This window comes from Pholcus phalangioides, unplaced genomic scaffold, assembly GCF_987345545.1.
Source record: "Pholcus phalangioides strain wild (caught in Gottingen) unplaced genomic scaffold, Ppha-v1.0 ptg000018l_1, whole genome shotgun sequence".
NCBI classification, from domain to species: Eukaryota; Metazoa; Arthropoda; class Arachnida; order Araneae; family Pholcidae; genus Pholcus; species Pholcus phalangioides.
Genome location: NW_028301611.1, coordinates 2356842 through 2376685, shown reverse-complemented (window position 1 = coordinate 2376685; position 19844 = coordinate 2356842). Strand labels below are relative to the sequence as shown.

The 19844-nt window shown below is 41.0% G+C and overlaps 1 protein-coding gene across 1 annotated transcript; it reads left to right on the top strand.

Annotated features, from left to right (window-relative positions):
• Positions 1-1429: 1429 nt before the first annotated feature.
• LOC149071516 (uncharacterized) lies at positions 1430-9990 on the top strand. Its single transcript, XM_089247702.1, has 5 exons — positions 1430-1489; positions 4192-4459; positions 4588-4628; positions 6759-6891; positions 9676-9990. Exons 2-5 carry the CDS (start codon positions 4334-4336, stop codon positions 9790-9792), a joined length of 417 nt encoding a protein of 138 aa, XP_089103828.1. The 5' UTR covers positions 1430-1489; positions 4192-4333; the 3' UTR covers positions 9793-9990.
• Positions 9991-19844: the final 9854 nt, after the last annotated feature.

The following is a 19844-nucleotide window of genomic DNA, read 5'->3' as shown; positions in this document are numbered from 1 at the left end:
TTTGGTTGCTCTCTGGCATGTTTCCTTGATTCATGGGTCACTCTTTTAGTCATTTACACATGCTCTAAGTCCCTCTTTTGGTCATACACAGGCTCTAGGCCACTCTTTTGGTGATTTACACATGCTCTAGGTCACTCTTTTGGTCATTTACACATGCTCTAGGTCATTCTTTTGGTCATTTACACATGCTCTAGGTCAGTCTTTTTCTAATTCACATGCTTTCACACTTGCATTCACAAGCTTTGCACACGTTCGAGATCACTTTTTGTCATTCACTCTTTAGGTCACTGTTTTGGTCATTCATGCTATAGGTCACTGTTCTAGTCATTCATGCTATAGATGACTGTTTTGGTCATTCACATGCTTGCAAGCGCTCTAATTCACTCACTGACTTTAGTCCCTCACATTGAAGGACTTTTGGCCATGCACATGCTTGCTTACGCTCTATGTCACCCTTTCGGTGATTCCCGTGCTTGCAAACTCCCTAGGTCACTTTCTCGGTCATTCATTCACCTAGTCCATAGTTGCCAGGGGCAGATGCGGATTTGTTGAGAGAGTTATAAAAATGTTGAAGCCCTTCTCCCATTCTATTAATTTTTTTGGCCACTCATTCCTCGAATTTTCCGCCTTGGCTACAGCACGCTAACCCCCCCCCCCCGTAAATACGCCATTGCCCGTAATACAGGTTTTCCTAGGAGCAGGTTTTCTGTTCCGCGCACAACGTGATTCGCCCAGCGCGACACTCCATCCACTCACCAATAAGAAAAGCAGCAGCATGACAGTTTTCCTACAGAGCGCAATACGCCTCACGATAGCGCTTTACGTCGGGCGTGATTGGCCGGCTGCTTCTGGAGGAGTCAAATGCGTCGTGAGCCGCGCGTTTTATTCCGATGCTCTCTTCACTCTTGCGTGTTTTCTTTTCCTTCCCTTCAAACCGGAGCATGCAGACGACAGAATAGCTGATGCCAAGGCCATATAGTACTATAATGTAGCCGTCCTGATCTGATGCGCCACGCTAGGAAAATACAAACGCGTATCGTAATTATGTAACACGTTTCTGCCGGCGCAAAATGGTGCACGCGGCGCAAGAAACCTATTCCTAGGAAAAAAAAACAAACCCGGCTTTAGATCGTTTTACGGATGTTAAGGCAAAGCGCAAATTGAGCCGCGCGCGGCGTTCGCGACACGACGCAGGGCAGCACTCTGTTTCGCGGCCAGCGGAAATCAGAAGGACAGCGGAAATTGAGACACGAGGCGACGTATGTACGCGCGTACGAAGGAAAAAAAAAAAAAAGGACCGCACGTGTCGATCTGGGAGAAAAGTAAACATTTAGGGAATTTTTTCTTCCCCGTGCTTTCATATAGCCAATCACAGGCACGCATCGAAGGGAATTTTTTTCCCTCCCATTATTTAGCAGCGCTGTCATGACGCACATCGTGTTTATTATTATTGTTTGAGCGGGACATCGATGTTTACGCGCGTAAACGAGTAAGTGTATTTTATAAAGTGAATTTCATCGTTCAAAATAGCATGTTTCAGTATAAATTCCATTACTTGTGTTGTTTCCCGCTCGGCGAAATGACAGGAATGTACCTCGATTCCCGAAGAACTGAGGAATAATTCAAATTACGTTCGCCTCTCTCCCCCCCCCCTTTAATTATTACAATATATAAATAATTTCCGCACTATATAATATATAAATTATTCGGTGTTACTGGATATTGTTGTAAACTCAATCACCGATTGATCGAGTTTCGAGAATTTAACGAATGATACACCATCTCGGTGATTTCCTTTCCGACCTAAATTCTATATTTCGTATGATAATTGATAATTATAATTCAGACCCCCCTGCAGAGGATTTAAAACGTTATTAGTGTGAGAACATTTTAATGTGTGAATTCATAATTGAGTTGCGATCGTGAAAATGCTGAATGTTATTTGGTGCGCCAAAGACGTCATTCGACCGTTTATTTCGCAAGGAAAATCACTTTTTTCGGATAATAAAACGAAAGTATGTCATGCTCTTTTTTGTGATCATATTGTGATTATTTTTCGAAAACTAATGTATAAAAAGCGCGCGACGTCATCGCGAGTGTAGAATCCGAAACCACACTACACTGACGTGACGGTGTAGATTGTGGATTCTGATTTGCGGAAATTTGGGTGAGGGGTCATTCAAGTATTGCGTCAGCATCGAGGGGGGGGGGGGGTTCGGATTTGCTGAATTTTGATGACAAGGGGGGTTTGAAAGTTGCTTACGTCATCAACCACCCTTTTTGATGGTATGAAATATTCTAATCTGCTGACGGGGGGGGGGGTAAAAAAATGGCTAAAAATCTGCTTACGTAATACAGTCAATCCTCGTTAGTGCGTCACCCGGTTAACACGTCACTCTGCTTATCTGGTCACTATTTTGGAAGTCCCAATTGTCCTTGGGCAGGAATTGGCACAGCTATGGCTTACGACGTTTAACGAGTCCCATCTTGAGAACATCATGCCCCCCCCCACCCCGGGATAAGTGATTTTTCTGAGGCTCGAACCAGAAAAATTGACAGGCTTACTTTCGAAAGTTTAAACCAGATCTGATTTTTGTGTTGGCCCCCTTTTTTAGTTCGGACCCCCCCCCCCCGAGCCGCGGCGCTGGTGTTTTGGCCTCCAGTGAGTTCTGCCGCTGTACGGTCGTGTGGGCATCGTGCTGGACTGGCTTCCGGAGGATCGAGGTTCGAACCCCGTTTACGGCACAGTGGTGGTCGGCTGAAGTTGGTTTTCCAGCTTCGAGGCACGAATGTGAGCCTGTCTTCTCCGCAGAGAGAGCAGGCAGGCCTACAACACGATACTTTCTTTCTTTCAAACCGAGCACAACTCAAGTCTATCACCACCTATAGGCGATTTACTACCAGGTGAGTTGTGCCAGAAATGTGCAACTGTGTGTATCTCACAGTCTGAGTGCGTATGTAGTGTTGTTTGATTTTTGAGTGCTGCCATCTATATTTCAGAAGTGAAGTGAGTGATGTGTTATGATTGAATTGCATTTCTACTGTTTGTGGGCATGTTGCTCTCTGTGGCGAGACTTTTTAAAAGGGGGGGGGGATCGGCTCGCATTTCCGCCTTGAAGTTGGGAACCACAAAAAAAAAACCAACTTCAGCTGATCACCAAACCAAACATGGCCCCTGCTCTGTCCCTTGTGCGATATAAGTGGATTACCTAGCGGCTGGGCCATGCTAGGAGAAACACTCCCGGGATCCAGGCCCAGCTGGCATTTCGATTCAAGACCCCGCAGGGGTTCCAAGACAGCGACGACCACGCTCGCGGAAGCACCCAGAGGCCAACGAGGATCAGCTGACCACCACCGTAGCGACGGTGGGGGTTCGAACCCGGGACCTCGCGACGCGAGTCCGTCACTATGACCACTCGACCACCACAGCGGCTACAACCCGATACTGACAAAACATGGAAAAAAATCAACCAATCCCATCCTTGTTTTAGAAAATGGAAGCCAGATGGCAGCATGAACACGGAACAAAGAGCAACTCGACAACATAAATACTTTAGGACTGCACACATACTCAGAACACACATTCCTGCATGTGCCGATTCGTTAGAAATTCAGTAGAGGTGCATGTTCGGTTACGTAGTACTAGTAGTAGTGAGTTATTTCTCTTCCCCCCCCCCCCCCCCGTCACAAGGAGCAAAAATGATGCTTATTCAATCTTCAAACAAGCTTCGGGTCTTTGAACAGTTTGATTATTCTTTACAAAGCATCAGAGGATGGTAGGTCCATGCATGGCCCCCCACGTCCTGTAGCGGGGCCCCTAGGCTGGGATCTTTTGCGGGCCCCGGTCAGACTTTTAATGGGCCCCTTCTGTAATTAACTTATAGCGTGAAAAAAGCAAAAAATGATGAGAACTGTCCCGGGGCCCCAGGTCTAGAGCCCTGTCAGCCCCCAATATACGGGGTCCATGGTATATTCAATGCACTATATTTTTTCTTGAGCAAATATGGTCAGCTTGTTTAGTATCAAACGGTGCTCTGGACAACTAACGTTAGCTATTGGTGTGAAGATTAATTACTTAATTTACCATGTTTACCTGTTGTGACACATTGAATAAATTTAACTTTTCACATGCACTCATCACCAGCCACCACAAAGGCTTTCCTGATTAAATTGATTTGTTTCTTTTTCCAGCAGCAAATTGAGAAGTCGAAATCTTTCTCGAAGCTCCACGTAACACTGAGTTCGACATTTCGAGACTCGATCCAAAAGGCGAGTCTACGATAAAAGAGTGAGACGCAGGCAGATACGGTACGGTACATACCTACGGGAGAAAATGGGAGATTTCGGCCATCGCCGCTTGGATCTGAACAACCGACTGTACGCGACGAGTTTTCGGTACGAGAATCCGCCATCGAAGCGTCGCACGGATATGTTTGACAAGATTTTCAAGGAGCGAGAGGTAAATGTATAATAATCCCCACATATGCTGCTCATCCAGTAGGCCCGATTCCTATTACCGTATATGCGGTCACTTCCTCAGTAATCGCTGAATACATGCGACCATTTCTCTTTTTTTTTTCTTTTCAGGCTGATGCAGCAGCGAACACTCTGAAATCTGCCCTGGACAAGTGAGTCATTCGTTTTTCTAAAATAATTGTTCCAAAAAATTTTATATTCCCTCGCCCCCTACAGAGTCGTAACTACGCAAAAAACCGGGGCCAAAGCTCTTAGGCAACTAATTTGATAAGCGAAGGTTAAAATCAGTGTTAATCTGGCCCGGGATCCCTGCAGCCCTTATGAAATACGCGTAACTAATGTTTCTTTTGTATTTTCAAATTTTACTGAGTATTCCGTGAATGATTCGTATTGTATACTATACTGTATCCTTCTTAACGCATGGCCCCCAGCGTGGAGAGCCTTATTTTCAAAAGAACCTTGTGATAATGAGATTCGTTGTAATGATTTTCCAAGAGATATAAATTTATAGGTAGTAATATACATCCAGCTAGGGAGGGGGAGGGTTTCAGTATATCGCTTTGCCCGAGACCTCCCCCCCCCATAGTTAACCCCTTCGCTTACAAGGTATTGACAACAAATTCGTATGATCTCTGACGAATGGGCGATATCCTTGACCTAACCCAGTGACTCCCAACGTAGGCGTTAACGCCCCCTGGGGGGGGGGCGATAGAAGCTACGGGTATAACATAGGATACTATGGGTTAGATTGCGTTGGGGGCGATGAAAGAAAAGAAATTTCTGAAGAAGGGGGCGATGACACAAAAAATAGGTTGGGAAACTGTCCTAATCTAACTGCACCTTAGAAAAAGGGGAAAGAAGTTGAAGATAAGGAAGGAAAAAAATGAAGGGAAAACTATAATATATAAGTACAGATAATAAGAGAGACCACGTGTGTACGAAGTAGATTTGCCTCTCAACCTTACCCTACCTGTTCTTTTTTGCTCATATCTGTATATAATAGAAGGATACATCATATGTGGTGAAAAGAAATCACTAATAATTGCATGGAGAAGGAAGGTGAAAATAAACAACTTCGTAGGGGGTTACAACAAAGCTTCCCGATGACGAGGGGAGTGGAAAGAAAACAGAGAGACAGCTTGTTTGAGTTTATTCCGCGGGGCGTTTGCACGCAATATTACGTCCTCGATCGTAAAGTGGTTAAGACGTCGGGGGCCACCCACAACTAGATACTCTGTCAGCCGATGCAAGCGGGAATTTTGGCGTCGATATGCCATGTAATGTAGAAGGAGCAGTTAAAAGGTAAATCTCTGGTGCCCTTTCTAACCTGTCAGACTAGACAGGACGACCCGGGGCTCTGTCCCTTCCGGAATGTAAGCCTTTTACCCGTGTGGATTGGATCGTGCTGCCCTTTCTAACCTAGCACACGAAGCACCAGACCCTCCCCTCAGTTACCCTAGCTGCGGTCCTGAACACACGGCCCTGATGCTAGAACAACAAACGCATTGTCGACCCAGGGTGATAAATTGGATGAAAGGGTGGTCGATAAAATAAGACTAGAAGGAAGTTGGCGCGGAAGTAAAACACAATGCATGTCGTCTCTTGTTGTGGCCCCATAACAACTGAAAAACGTGGAGATATACAGTCGAATCTCGTTTTAACGAATACCGTTATAGCGAAAACCTCGTTTTAGTGCATAGGAACAATACAAAGATCTCGAATTCCTTCATAACGAAATTTCGTTTTAACGAAGTGATTTCTCCGGTCTCTTGGAGTTCGTTTTAACGGGATTCGACTGTAACTTTATGGCAACTTCAGACTGAATCACCGTATCTCTGAACAATATTGGAGCTTTTTGAAAAAGAAGCTACGAAACTACTCACGAGACGATTTGTAGATAGGCCTGCTCTGAGAATAGGCACAGCCATTTGCACCTACTCCTGCATTGAGACGACTAGCACAGACGTGAAGCTCGGACCTACGACGCCGCTGTCGTTAAATGTAAACCAGATGATGTTACGCCGCCTATTTTTGCAAGTTAAAATATGAAGTCTTAAAAAAAAAATGCTCTAAGCAGGGCCGCAACTAGGGAGGGGGGGGGGGGTTGCAGGCGGACTCTTGCCCCGGGCGATGGGCACCAAAGGAGGCGCAAATTTCATTCTCAAACCTTACCTTCAACATTACAAGGGGGAGGGTGCCAAAATGCGCACTTGCCCCGTATGACCAAGCATCTAGTTGCGGCCCTTGCTCTAAGGATGTTATTCTAATCTCTTTTTCCGAAGGGATGCGGAAGTCGTGGTCAAGTCCAATTGGGACGTGGAAGGTGAGGTGACCAAGCTGCAAATGGAATCGTTGGGGTCGAGCATGAAGACGTTGACACTCGAGGAGAAACAGATCAGCAAAGCTGTCATCTTGGTGAGTATTAACTGAGTTGGCACGTACTATATCACGGGGGTGGGGGGGGGGTGTGCCCACTGGCCTGATATTTCTGTCTATCTCGAGCCAGACACTTAATTGTATATAAAAACTCACTAGTACAGTGTAATCCCGTTTTAACGAATACCGTTACAGCGAAAATCTCGTTTTAACGAACACTTCTCTAATCTCTCCCCCCCCCCCCAGATAATTTTACATAGGAATAATGCAAAAACCTAGAATTCCTTTGTAACGAAAATTCGTTACGACGAAGTGATTTCTCCGGTCTCTTGGAGATCGTTATAACGGGATTCGACTGTATTTCCAGTAATTTTGTGGCCGTACCAACTTTTTTATAACGTGTCCCGTTCTTTCCTCTTTTTCCAACAAGTTACATTATGACAATTATGGCATTATAATTAATTAGTCAAATAAACATAATTCATCTCACATGTGCCAAACATACACGCCTTTTTTATGGCGAATTATACGGTATTTTGCCTTAATTACCCGTCATTTTCGGCGACTGGCGATTTTTCAGCAATTTTAGGGATCGTTGGCATTTTTTACTTGCCTTCGACAATTTTTTGGGTATTTGTTTGCACGCAAGTGTACTTGCTTTTTTGAAAGTTTTTTTTTTCGGCTGTAATTGGCAACTTATTTGCTTTAGCCACTTTTTTGGCACTATAACGTATATTTTATGAAAGAAATATGGTCAGAGCCTCGGTGTTGTTTATCGTTTTGTATGTATTGATATTTTTCTACCGGAACATCTTTCGCGGGCGGGAATAAACCCCATTGGTGGGCCAGAGGTAGTGGATACCTCTGTACTACAGCAACCAATTTTAACTGACAACCCTGGCGAAAGTGCGCGTGCTGATGTAGGAGGGGGGGGGGGGGAGTACACCTAATTTCTTAACCTGTGTACACCTCAGCCAAAACTAACGGTTAAGAAATATATTTTTCGATTGATTTGTGTGTTAATTGTACAGTCGAATCCCGTTATAACGAACTCCAAGAGACCGGAGGAATCACTTCGTTAAAACCAAATGTAGTTATAAAGGAATGCGAGATCTTTGCATTGTTCCTATGCAAAGCTATCTGGGATATTAAAGAAGTGTTTGTTAAAACGGGATTCGACTGCATATATATATATATTAATTAATTTGGGTCCATATCTTTACTAAGAACATTAGAATTAGGTACACTCTCTTACATGCACCGCCAGGTTTTAAACTGAGAAAAAGGCATTAAAAAACCATTTGAAACCATCAAAAATGAGGTATAGTTTCACCACGTAAAGATGGCCTCCAGGAGCGTAGCCAGAAATTTCGTTCGGGGCGGACCACTTTCATTTCGGAGGGGGACCAAAGTGATAGAACAATAGATTTGGCCATCTTTATCCCTTTTTTTCGGTCATTTTCTGTAAACGGGGGACAAGACCCCCCAAGTCCCCCCCCCCCCCCACTGTGCCCTTTATGGCCTCTGACCTCGCATGTCCTTCATCACGAAAATTCAGGGTCGTTTCTTCAGTAGAGAGAAATGGAGGGGAAAAAAATAAACATCCTCCTGGGTTGCTGCGGGAGTTCTCAGTCTCTATTTCCCCCCCCCCCCCACTTTCTTCCTGCTGAAGAATGGAGTCGTATATTTTCATGACGAAGGTCACACAAGGTCAGAGGCCATCTTCCCATGGTCACACTATACATATTGTGTATCTCCCCGAAGCGCAGAGGTTAAAAAGTCGGGAGTTGTTCAGCCAGCCGCATTTCGTGAAAAAAAATAGAACTGAATTCCGTTAGTATACTGGGATATACAGGGTGTCCTGCAAGTGCTAATGCGGCCTTTATCTCATCAATCGTCCGTCCGCGTCCGTCGTAGAAGTATAGTTTTTAAACTAAATGCTCAAAAATTACTCAGAGCCAGTTTTGAGGGTGAGGCTTAAGATGCTCGTTTACCATTGTGATGGTTGCAGCCAGGTTCGAACCAGGAGGAAGAATATAGATAACGAGATATTTTTTCTTAACGATATTCGAGGCTGCCACTGATAGATGACGCCTTCATTTCCAACTCTCTGTAAGGGCAGTAAATTGCAATGTATCGATATGGTAGGAATTGGTGCGTGGTGTAGCAGTAATGTACATCCGTGGACTGAGCAAGCCCTGACTTTAGTAACCTTTACTACACGTCAGAATAATAGCACACTTTAACTTAAACCGATGCAGGTTCTTCGAACGGTGTGGTGGCCTCCGCCTATGCCGCCGATATGTTTTTTAGTGAACGGAGGCGATCGATCCGCCTATGGATCTTGGACACCGTCAAGAGCGGCTTCAAATGGCGTTCAAATCACAATGGGGTGAGAGAATTCTGCGAAATTTCACATTAGCGGTCAGTGCTTACAGTTACTGCGCGTCCAGTACGATCTCCGAAAAAGTACCTACCAATAAACCAATGCACGTGCTTTTTCATCTGCACCAGCAAATGGTCCATGGCATAGGCGTTCGCAGAATTTTCTCGGGGGGGTTTCAATGTTTTTTTCTTCTCAAGAGGGGGGGGGGGGTTAACGTTTTTTCCTGCAAAATAACTCTATAATTCCCCTTTGCGTACGCCAATGATCCATGACATACTACTTGTGATAGCTCTCTTGAGAATCCTCAATCGATGTAGGTTTTCCCATGCATGTGTGAGGGGGTTGCCTATTTGAATTAAGAACAGCAGATATTGTTTATTTCAAACTAATTCACAGATATATATAAATGCAATCTCATTGTGTGCCACAATTTTTAGGCACGTCGGGAAGCGTTGAAGGCACTCCTCGACAAAGAGAACAAGTCACTGAAGGAGGAAGAACGGGCCTTCGATCGAGAAAGGTACAGGAAAGCTAATCACGAGTACTACAATTGAAGTTATGAACTCCAATTCGCTCACGTCGTAAACATTTTCTTTACATATCCTACTTTACGATGAAAACTGTATTTGCATCGTATTTTTATTGCATCAAAATTCATTTTTTTCCTCCTCCAAAGAAGCGTGTTTACGTATTTTCTCGTGTATAAACTTTGAGATAATGTAATTAAAGTTCATATTTTCATTCTTGAGAGAGAGAGAGAGAGAGAGAGAGAGAGAGATTAACATTATTTACACAACATTCATATTGTATAATAAATTTTTATGTGTGTTTTGCGTTCCGTGAAAACTCTTATTAGCTAGAAAGATACGTTGAATATGAAAGGAAGGGAGGGAAAAAAACATGGCTGAAATTGAGAAAATTTCGTGGATAAAAGATAAATAGAAGACGAATCCTCTCCTCCTTCGTAATGCATTCATCGCTTCCGTGAGAATAGATAGTTTATCAAAACCCTTAGGGGTAGAGGCAATCGTAACGTGGCGGAGGATTCGTAGATGGTGGGTTCAGAGGTAAAATAGAAGGAAAAACACTTCGTTCTCCGGGATTTTCCCGGCACCATATGGCGTTCCTCAAGGGAGTGTTCTGGGTCCAATGCTTCACTTCTTCCCAGACAGTTCTCCCCCCGCCGTCCTGTGCCGCAGAATTCGAATACTACATAGCATGTATTGTCATTTGTTTGGCTACCGAGTGGCAGGTAGCGTGTCATTTTTCCTCTAGGAGTTGAAGATGGAAGAAAGAGAGCAAATGCGCTTATGTATAATCTGGTGGGATGGAAGTGTTTTATGCCGCTTCTCTCTCTCGTCATGGATGTTGGTTTGAGGCTTTTTTTTTTTTTGGGAAGCACATTATCAAGCGTGTGTTGTGTTGGCCTCGTTTAATGCTTTTTTTTTTCCTCTACGGTTCCATATACCGTTTTTGTTTCTCGTGTTGTAACGGGTGTGTGGACCGTAATTGAAAAACGCGATGTTCGTCATCTTTTGATCTCGATATAATCGTTTTACGGATGCGTGTTCATTATCAGAATGTTGGTTTATGAGTGTGGATTATACCTCTGTTTTCTCTTATTTGTTAATCTGTAGAAACGGAGGAATTAATCTCTTGTCAGAACAAATGTGATGATATTCTCAAGCTTTCTCTTTTTTTTTTCTGGCCTTCATAAGCAGGGCCGTCATTTCAACTTTTGTCCGGGAGGAGGGGCGGCAAAGAACACGTACTCAATGTATTTATAATTATAAATATATATTTGTGTGTATATATATATACTATTTTTAGTGTATTTTCAAAAGCCACCTCCCCCTCCCCCCCAAATGACGGGCCTGCTCATAAGTGAGAAGTTCACAGGGCTGCAGCTTGGAAAAATGGCTTCCTGTGCTCCCAGGAGCGTCTAAGATTATGGTCATCATTATACGTGAATTTTTGCTAATTCTGAAAAATTATTTCCGTCGTTAATTTTCTGAATTAACGATTTTCATTGATGCTTAATTTTTGCCAATTCTGGGATTGTTTACATCATTCACATTCTGAATTTTCGTTGATTCTGAAAAATTATTTCCATAAATTTTGATTGCTTACATGATTAATTGTGACCCTTTTTTTTTGCTTATTCTGACACATTATTTCCCCAATCATTACAAATTCTGAATTTTCGATAATTATGAGAAATTATTTTTCCATCATTTGATTCTGAAATTATTTAATCAATTAGGAATTTCCGTTAATTAAAGAATCATTTCTTTCAGAAATTCTAAAAAAATAAATAAATTATCAGCAATTATGAAATTCTTTCATTGAATATATGAAATTAAATCTTGCTTTGATTCAGATTATTTATTAGTTCTAAAAAAAACTTCATTTATTAATTCTCAAATTGTTTCTTTTATCAGTTTTTAAATTCCATCTAATCTAAATTTATTTGTTACAACGAGTCCCCATACTTTTTTCACTCTTTATCGATAAACTCGATCAGGGTATCGATGGGATTACTAACAAATTCGCAGATGATGTGAAGCTAATGGGGGTAATCGGGAATCAAAGCGATAGGGAGTTGCTCCAGACCAACTTAAACAGGATAGCAGCATGGGCAAATGAATGGAGCATGACGTTTAGCGTTGATAAGTGCATGGTAGCTCATTTTGGTTCGAACAACCCACGGTTCTCTTACGAGTTGAATGGTGTCACTATCCCGGATGCAACTAGAGTCACCGATTTGGGAATTCTCATTGACGAGCGACTTAGGTTTTCTGAACATAGTTCAGCGGTGGTCAAAAAAACGAATAGAATGCTTGGTCTCATTTTCAAAAAGGTCTCTTCGCGTTCTCCTAAAGTCATTCTTCCGCTTTTTCGAGGCTTAGTTCGTCCTGGACTGGAGTATGCTGTAAGGTTTTGGAGACCATACCTACAGAGGGACATAGACTTGATTGAAGGGGTGCAGAGAAGAGCTACGCGTGTCCTTATTGGCACACAGGGCTTGAGTTATGAAGAGAGACTTCATTTTTTGAATATGTTTACATTGGATGAACGCAGGTGTCGAGGAGATATGATCGAAGTGTTCAAAATTTTCAATGGGATGGATAGGATGGACCATGAACTTTTAGTACACCGCCAATCAACCGCTTTTACAAGGGGACACCAGTATCGATTGGTGAAGGACAATGCAAGGTTATGGTGTCGCAGGGAATTTTTCTCCAATAGGGTTGTTAATAAATGGAATAGCTTACCCCCGGAGGTAGTAAATTGTAACACAATTGACACGTTTAAAAAGAAATACGATAAACATGTTGGGGTAAATCGAGAAGCTCTATCCATTCTTAGAATAAGACAACCATAAGTATTCTTTATGGGCATTGTATAATATTTTATCATGTGTATATATTGTTTGTAATTTGTGTTAATTGCATTTTTAATTGAGTTGCTGTATTTTTGAAACATATGACAACCATATTTTTATGGGCATCTTTTTATCAGCCACCTCGTTGGGCATTTTGCCTGTTGTGGCGTTGTATTTGTATTTATTTGTATTCCTTTCACTAATTGTGAATTAATTAATTAGATAAGTTACTTATCTAATTATTTATTCACAATTAGTGAAAGGAATACAAATACAAAAATTTGCCCGCGCAAAAGATACTTAAAATATCTTTTGCGCGGGCAAATGTTTGTGCATAGGTACTTATCTTCTAGCTTTTCTGTCCACATTCTGCGCTATTCCATTACTCGAACATTTTGGGGTGACCGTGGCGGGGGCACGAGAGAACTCCCCTATGCCCCCCCCCCTTCCCCCGTGTACGTCTCTGATCCCACCAATATGCGTTGGATTCAGAGGGGCAGAGCTGATGACGAAATTTTGCTGACAAGGTGGGGTCAAAAATGGCTAAAAATTTGCTGACGCAAGGGGGTCATTCAAGTATTACGTCAGCATCGAGAAAGGAGAAGGGTTTCGGATTTGCTGAGTTTTGATGACAAGGGGGGAAGGGGGGTCAAAAATGGCTGCAAATCTGCTTACATAATACTTGAATGATCCCTAATACTTGAAAGGCCCTGAGCTACGTACGGAAAATGGTCAAGAATGTGAGAGATCTTTCATTTAATTAATGTTAATATCTTTATCCGGAAATTGTAAGAAAACAGAAGAGAAAAATCGACGCACTTTACCTGTGTAATAATTTTTCCGAAGCTATATAGGAGTAAGGAAATTCACTACTCACTAGATGGCAGCACCAATTACGTTTAAGAATGTGACAAGGATTTGGTAGAATTTAATCGAGAATTTTCTTGTGTGTGTGTTCTTGTGTTTCGAGATTAGAGCCAAACGTAACTTGACTTTCTTAAGGTATCCGACTACCTTTCTTGTCACTTTTCTTTACAACGTTGCTAGAGAGAGAGCTTCAATTATATTTTCTGATATAAAGTGTCCCGAAATTGTGAAAACAATAATAAATTTTGGACTGTCTAATGCCATTTTCAATGAAAAAGGACATTTTTATGTAAGGGATTACTGCAATACAGTCGAATCCCGTCTTAACGAATACCGTTATAGCGTTTCACACACACACACACAGCGAACACTTTCCTAATCCCCAAGATAAGTTTTCATAGGAAAAATGTAAAAACCTAGAATTCCTTTATAACGAAGTGATTTCTCCAGTCTCTTGGAGTTCGTTATAACGGGATTCGACTGTATTCAAAAACCCGATTGTAAAAACATTCTGTAAATGGAATGCTTTGTTATTTTTACAGTACATTCGGCATGTGATGGTGCGGGTTATCGTCTATAAAACACTGTTATTAGACATATGTATGTGATAGACTTTAGATTTTAGCTCATAACCTCAACAATATATAGCAAAATATATTGAAATTCCGTAAAGATCCAATGAATAGACTTTTTATAAGTTTCAAACTCAAGTAAAAATGCCAAAAATAGCATTCTTCATAAAAAACACGTTTAAAGTTTTAATCTACGGATTACTTGTATTTAAAAAGGCAACAATGAAGTGGACGTAACTTTGACAATGAGCATCATTTGAACAAGTCCTTCTTAACGTAGTCGGATACTTGAGAAAATGTTCTTCAAATACAGGGTGGGTAAAAAAGTCCGTAGAAACTTTAAAAATTCATAAAAACCGGAAAAAATAATCGAAATAAAAAGCGGTTTGCAGGGTTAGCATCGCTAGGTCACGGGAATGTTTTTAAGACAGAAAAAAATATAATAGCCGATAGGTGGCGCTGACGTACACAAGTAAAAAAAAAAAAGATATTCAAATAACGAACAGAACATTTCAGGTGAGTCACAAATCCAGCAACGACAGAGTGCAGCAGGCCGGCCCACATACACGGTTTGCAACGGTGAACTGATTGTGGATTAGGAGCGCAAGTTCATGTAACCCAACCGTCTCATTTGCATATTTCCACCGGAGTCGCTCGTACTAGTGCCATCTATCGGTTGTTTTTTTCCTGTCTTAAAAAAAAAAAATTCCCGTTACCTAGGGGTCATTCAAGTATTACGGTATGCAAGGGGACCCTGGTTCGATTCCCGGAGAAAGCTTCTTTCCAAGTATAAGTTCCGGCATTAACATCCAGAAAATTCAATTTCTCAGTACATTTTCAATAGGTTTAAAATGCAAAATGAAATGATTCATATGCTCATCCCACATACGCTTCCAAACATTTCAGAAACAGTCATACATACAAGCACTGTAAAATAACAAGCAGAATAAAATAGTACATATGTGCATCCCATTCACATTCCATAATCTCCAAACATTTCGGAGACAGAAATACAGACAAAAATGTGCACATATATCAGATAACCCAATCACATATAGGCTAGTCGTCAGAGATGCAATACGCTACCCGAGCGTATACTATAATGATACAGAGATTATTGGATTCTGATCACATTGTTAGTCAAGCAGAGAATTTGCTTCGAGTAATAGGCGGCGAGTAATCTGATAGGATTGAAGTCGTGGGATGTGTCCGAGTCTGGAGCTAGGCTAACAGAAGGTCTAGTCTTGGTGCGCCATATACAGTATATGCATATGGGCCCCATGGAATTTATAAGATTTTCCATGTTTTTAGTGAGGACTTGCGACCTATAATGATTTGTTTCTTCCATATATTTATGTAAGATGGATTTATTTGTGGAAAATGAGCATCGCTGGTGTACGGACACTGTGTGAAATAGTGCAGTAGATTCCCCTTTACCGCTAAAGTTACAGAATTTGTTGTTGGAGAGTCCGAGGCGTTTTAAATAAGTTGGCAACGGGCCGTGTTCTGAAAGAAAAATTGTCTTCTGACGTGACCAGACTTTATACATAGTCTGAACTTGGAACCCCTCATGTGGAACCCCTCCGCACGGGTGTCCGAATCATTCCATTCCCGTTGCCATCTGTTCCTAACCCAATCTTTTAATATTTTTTGGCAAAAGATTTCGGTAATAGAAAGTCTGTTAGCAATGGAAGCTTAGTCACATCCTTAGCTGCAGTGTCTCGGCAGCATTATTTCCAAAGTTGTTCTGATTAGATTTTATACAGGCAACATGAAGGTTAGAGTTGTTAATCACAAGGTTTCGGATTTGGTGTACTAATTGATGCAGGGATTTATTGTTACGATGGGCTTGAATATGTCGTTCCGGATAATTTCTCTCACAAGCACTCGAGATGGCAAAGCACGAATCCATTTCCCAGGACGGCACACTGAATATTGAAGTACAAGGTGCACCCAACTTTCCATCTCAGAGAGATATCGAAGCGCTCCCAAAATATTCCGGGATAGGACAACACAGATTTATTTCACGTAACAGCTATTTACACGTGAATTTACAAATTCAGGAATCATTTCTTCCTTTAATTCTAAAATTATTTCTTCCTTTAATTCTGAAATTATTTCTTCCTTTAATTCTGAAATTATTTCTTCCTTTAATTCTGAATAATTTCTTTTTTTTTTTTCAATTCTAAATTTGAATTATTTCTTTTTTTTTTTCAATTCTAAATTTGAATTATTTCTGGAATTATTTCATTCGGAAATTATATCCTTCATCCTATTTGAATTTTAATTGATTCTGATGGAAAAAAATTCCTTCATCAATTTATGAAAGATTCAAAATACACGACACATGCTGGTAAATGCTGATAAATTCGGTATGGACAACGCAGGAAATGAAAATTGTGATAAAAATGGACTTTACAGTCCCTCGGGGCTGCATACTGTATGTAATATATGTGTGCGTGTTTTGTGTCGTGTAACATGTGTTTGTATTTGTATATTGTACTATATATTTGTATCTTGTAATTTGGCTGTTTGTTCGTTAATAATAATAATAATAAAAAAACCCATAACAAATATTTTGAAACAAATTGAAAATAGAAAACACGCATGCGCACGCACACAATGATGAATTATTAACGCATAATTTCTCTCTTTCCAATCAGCTTCAAGCTTCTAGAATGTATCCACGCTGTTTGAAAAAAGCTAAAAACAGTGATTTCCATTCCGGATTCTGGTAGTTGTACTGGAAAATAGAAATTTTCTGCTGTTGCTGCTGCGGAGATCGATTTCTGATCAAATCTGCATTAACACCAGACTTTCTATCCAAAAAGAAGAGTCAAAAAAAGTAAAATAAACGGACAAGAGATATCAGGAAATTTTTTTATTCAGTCAACTGCGGGAATAAAATAAAAAGGTATAGCAGTCGTATCAATCGGATGCCGCGACATTTCCACGGTCTTAAACACGCCCGTCGAATTCCATTTCAAGGGACTATTTGTCTTCCAAGTGAAGGTCGGTCGGTCCTGGACTCAAAGAAATAATAATAAAATCCTGCGGAATAAAAAAAAAAAGGAAAATAGAAAGGATACAAAATGGAGAAGAGAGGAAAAGTTGTCCGAGCATCGCCATGGATGCCTCTCGGCCTTTAGTCCCGGCGCTTCTTCATTGGATACCTTTTTGATCCTGCAGCTGAAAAGGAAAAAAAAGGAGAAGGCTCCAAGGACTATCGAATGAAAAATGAAGTCGTTATACTTTTTTGTTTGCTGTAGTGTAGATAAAAGAACTAACAATAATAATAAAAAATTCCAATCGTTTACGCTCCGGACAACTTTTCCAATCTCAACGTATATACAGCGAGTTTTGTGTGAAAATACGCTGCCTGTAATGCGATCCATATGCGTTTATATGGGAAGACGTTGGCTCTCTTTTGGGTGGGATCGGATTTGGCCCTGAGGAAAAATCGTTCGGTATTTTGTATTTTTTCCTTAACCCTTTTCTTCTTGTCGGTCCTGTGACGAGTCCATTCTTCATTTTCTTACCTTATATTTCAAGATTGATCCATTTGTCTATTCAGGATTTGGCGAGGAAAATGGTCCGGAATTGAAATTGTCAGGATTTGGCGTGGAAATGGTCCGGAATTGAATCGTCTTACTCTTGAGTAGAAAAAAAAAACAAAGCAGAAAACTGGCTATGTATGTAGAGATGCTGTTTTTTTGGGGAAGGGGGAAAGAAAATAAAATCATGCATGTCTCTACGGGGATTCGAACCCACGCCCTGTCGAATGCCAGATGAGCGCATTACCACTACGCTATAGAAGCAGATGGAATATTTCTTCCCCAGAGCGTATACATGCTGGACGGTGCCGTCAATCAGCTAATAACACGGAAAGAACATCAGTGCCACCAGATGGCGACTTATATGTGGAGAAAGATGTTCACTTGTTAATACAGGATATAATACTAGGCTGACCATATTTCCTCTTGATAGATAGATCTATCGATAGAGATAGATCTATCTCTAGGAGGTGCTGACTAGCTTCACGAAAGTAGTGTTACAAAAAATATCGTAGCGTTATTTTTTAAGAACCCCTCGAGATAATAATCTCCTGTTGCCAAACCGTAAATGTCAAGATATACTCGAAGCTTCTAGATTTATCTAGAGGGTCTCCAGATGGTGGTACCACAAAACCAGAACTATGTAATTTCCGTCATGTCTAGGGTGACCATAAGTCCCGTATTTCCCGGGACAGTCCCGGTTTTTTCTGTTTTCTTGGCCGTCCCGAATTTCTAGCGTAAGTGTCCCGGTTTTTTCCGCTTTTTTCACGAAAGCGTAATTGAATTTTTATTCTTTATTGAAGTCAAAGAATGAAATTATTTTCCCACTCATAAACTATATTATGATAATTGCAATTATAAATAAGAATATTAATCTCTGGCATTTGTCTTGGTGAACGTTTTATTTCGTGGAATGCATTTAAATCCACTGCAATTTGCAGTAATAGTGTATTTCCCGCCATTTTGATTTTTACGTAATTTCTTCAATATTTGGCGACTTTGTTTACTTTAGGCGTCATTTTTGGTAATAATTGGCGATGTCCTGTATTTTCCCGTATTTGGAATCCCAATTTTCCGTATTTCTTTCGAGGAAATATGGTCAGTCTAGTCATGTCTATAAAAATGAAGCGATAGCCTGTAGAGGGATAGAGAGTTATTTTGGCCAGGATGCTCAATATGAGAACTCTGATCTGGTTAGCGTGTAACTCTGCTTGTAAATACTTGTAAAAATTGATGTCCTGTAAATAAATTTGTAACGTCCTGCAAAGTGTTTCCATCCTTTCCTTATTTCAAGGACTTGTGAGTCATTATTCGGAACAGTAGCTTCACACCACTTCTTTTAATGCTTTCAAAGGATAGATAGTACAAAGTACCGATGTTATTAGATACAGGGCCGTCATTTCAACTTTTTCCCGGGGGGGGGGGGTAAAGCACATGTACCCAATGTTTGTATATGTATATATATACAATTTTTAGTGTATTTTCAAAAGCCGAGCCCCCCCCCCCTAAATGACGGGCCTGATTAGATACCCTCGAAATAGGGGGAAAAAAAACTGGCGAAGAATTTCAAAATATATCGGAGCTGATTTTGAACGGAATTTTGAAAATATCGTTGCAACAGTGTCGAAATATCGTTATAACGCTCCCCCCCCCCACCTTCGTTCCTCGTAAAACGGACGTTATATTGTGAGATTGTTATATCGAACGTTTGTTTTTTTTTAATTGTAAAATTTAACTTTCCTGGAAATTATTCGGCTATTTTGGTTCTCAACATAAATTTGCAGTCAACTTGTGCCAAAACTTTCAATTTCACATCTAGAAGCATAGCACTCCGTTTATGTCAGTCAGCCAGGACGACTGAATAACTAACATAAGCTCACTTGCCTGAAATTTAATAAGATTAAAAAATCTACCACGTCGGAACTGCTACTAAACCAGACATGCACTTCGATAATGCTGCCATCTGCCATCAATTTTTCTAACTATGAACCACGTGGGAACTGAAACTGAGCCACCATGAGCGAAAATAAAACAGAATTTAAAGCAAAGGTAAGAAACGAAGAAACACCAACGTTTCCCATCCAATCGTTTCGCTCGAGCAATGTGCTCTTAGCTATGGGTCGCCTCGGTTCCTCTGATGGCGCTAGTTAACCACCGGTTTTTCCATGCAAGTCAGAACGCTTTATATTTAAACCATCTATGTTTCATATACTTTCTTTTGAAAGCAT